Here is a 2,500-nt window from a genome sequence, read left to right as displayed (position 1 = left end):
CTGATCGAGATTTGGCAAGTGAGAAGAACTGACCTTCTTCACCAGCAGATTCACTGGAGTCTGAGGTCTCAGATGTCTCACTCTCACTGGAGCTTTCACTCTTCTCATCTTTGGTTCGTTTAAGTTTATCGCTCGATTTACCACGCAAAAGATTGTTGTTGCTTTTGCTCTTACTGCCTGCAATTTTGCTAGATGAGTCATTCCTTTCCCCTATGTCGATGTCTGGCCCGATGGACAGCTTTTTATCACCAAGGATGCTAGATCGCGAATTACTTCGGGATTTATCTTGGTCGCCAATACTGCCACGAGAATTATTACCCGAGCGAGATTTAGCCAGGTTGGATGACGAGTTATTTGAACTTTGGCGCGATCTCCTACCAACAAAATTTGATGTGGAATTGTTGCGAGATCGCTGACCTTCCAGTATATCGTCTGATGAGCCCTTTTTCGCCATTCTTGGGGATGTTCGTGGAGATAGGCGGCTTTGATTTTCTCCTGACATGTCTTCTCGGGAGCTCCTCCGCCTCCTGCGCAACGTGATGGTGACCACCGGTGTTTCATCATCACTTTCTGATGAGGAGGAATCAGAGGATGTTTTGCTTGTCTGAGACGACTGTCGGAAGCGTCGCATAGAACCACTGCGCCGCATGGCATCTCCTTTACCTTTGGAATGTTTTCTTTCTACAACCCTAGATTTAGACGATGACTTCTCCATTGAAGGAGGCACTGGAGGTTTGTCTTCGCGTTTGTCTTCGTCACTGCTGCTAGATTCCTCCTCCTCTTCTGGAACTTTCGACTGTGATGCCTGTTTTGCTAAGTCAGATCCAGAGCCTCTTGATCGCTGCCGACCAATATCTTCGAGCTTGGCTCCTGACCTTGTCCTTACAGTCCCAGTAGGAGGTCTTCTGCTTCCTTTATTGTCGTCGTCGTTTCCTCGCTGCCTCCTAAGTCTTCTTAGCTCTTCTCTCTTCTCCTCTTGTTGCTTCCTCATAGCTTCTGTGTCCATGGGTCTGATATCCATATTTAGGACTGACTTTCGGCATTCCTTATTTCCAACGGTAGACGTTCCTTTTCTCTCGGCTGTAGGGGAAGAAGTTTTCCCATAGCCAAGCACCGGAGAGCGAGGTGGAAGAGGCGATGTGGACTTCGGACTCGAGTCCCCGACGGCCAGGTTGCTTCTCGTGCGAACCGTTGGCGTCGGCGAGGCTGATTCGTCCTTGTCTTTCAACCACTTGGACGGCGATGTAGAGGTCGGGAGGCTCTCAGTCGCGGCGGTTGTGTATCTGGACGATCGTTTGAAGGTAGGAGGAGCAGCCAAACCTTGTGTTGGAGAAGTAGAAGGCTTCGTTGGCAGAGCTGGGACGGCTGACAGGTGGCGGAAAGCTCGAGTAGGCGTGCTTGTAGTAGTTGATGTGGGAGTTGATGATGTAGGCTCTGTTGCATTTTTCTCATCTTTCTTCTTGCCTGTTTCATCGTCAGAACTTTCCGCAGCGGAACTAAAGTCGGCTGGGGCTTTGTTCTTCAGTACAATTTCCCCTGGAGTGAAGGACGGTAGGACTCGCACTGCATTCGGAGACAGAAGTTCCAGATTTTTACCTTCCTTCTGTTCGTCCCTTGCGGCCTTTGTCAGTTTATCGATAGCCTCTCTGAAGGCAGGAACGGCGACGTCACTGCCATTTTGTTGGGTTGAATTCGACTGAGATGTCTGGTCAGCAGAGTTTGTCATGTCACGAGTTCTCGTCCTCGTGTAAGTGTTCGAGTTCGTTTCGGCATCGCTTCCGTAAACACGGGACCTCCAACCTGAGCCGCTGCCTGTATCACTGCCAAGATAGCTGTTCTCCCTACTGTAAGTGGGCCTGTACGAGTTGCTGGGCTCCGAGTCTTTCAGGTAACTGTTACTTCGCGAGTAACTGTAGCGAGAACTGTAGTTGGAACCAGAGCCATAGCCGGAACCATAGCCAGATTTATTGTAGTCGGAGCCATAGCCCGACTTCGCATCAGAATTATATCCTGATCGTTCGAAATTTGTACCGCTGTTGAGTCGTGAGGTGTAGGAGGTTCCCGGAGATCTCCCGCCCTCGGAGCGAGAGGAATCTCTGGAGAATCTGGAGGAGGAGGCGGGCGAGGGAGCAGAGAGTGAAGTGGTGGAGGTGGTGGCGGCGGGCCCAGCGGAGGTGGTGGAGAGGGAGGAGGGGCGGACTCTGTAGGTAGGTGACGCAGGTTTCGTTTCTCCAAACTTCGAAGCGATGGATGAAACTCCGGAAGGCTTCTCGTTGCTGCTGGAGGCGAAGCGGGAGCTATAGGTATTGCCGCCTGCAATGGAGAATGGATTAAAGTAACCATAAGGGAGTTATTCCTGAAATATAATATGAACATTCCTCATCATCAATGCCACGTTTATCCTGTTTTGCTGTAAGTATGTATTAAGAAAAAATAAATCACTTCTCGTTATCATCTAAAGAAACGAAAGGCATATTCAACGTAGTTAAAGTCACTGACC

At 49.8% G+C, this 2,500-nt stretch overlaps 1 protein-coding gene across 22 annotated transcripts in view; it reads right to left on the bottom strand.

The window, feature by feature from the left end:
- Fhos (Formin homology 2 domain containing) overlaps positions 1-2,500 on the bottom strand; it is a 215,439-nt gene that overhangs the window by 138,877 nt on the left and 74,062 nt on the right. For all 22 annotated transcript variants that reach the window (XR_015191160.1, XR_015191158.1, XR_015191159.1 and 19 more), the window contains one exon: positions 1-2,313. This exon is cut by the window's left edge and continues 1,122 nt beyond it. Coding sequence is in view for 9 of the 22 variants with exons in the window: in XM_086538525.1 (XP_086394651.1) it covers positions 1-2,313 (2,313 nt within the window). In the remaining 13 variants the exon portion in view is untranslated. The remainder of the gene's footprint in view (positions 2,314-2,500) is intronic.

This window comes from Penaeus japonicus, unplaced genomic scaffold (genome assembly GCF_977035675.1).
Source record: "Penaeus japonicus unplaced genomic scaffold, GWHDUDI00000001_assembly GWHDUDI00000007, whole genome shotgun sequence".
Taxonomy (NCBI): Eukaryota; Metazoa; Arthropoda; class Malacostraca; order Decapoda; family Penaeidae; genus Penaeus; species Penaeus japonicus.
The sequence above is the reverse complement of the archived record's forward strand: the minus strand, read 5'-3'. Positions and strand labels throughout refer to the sequence as shown.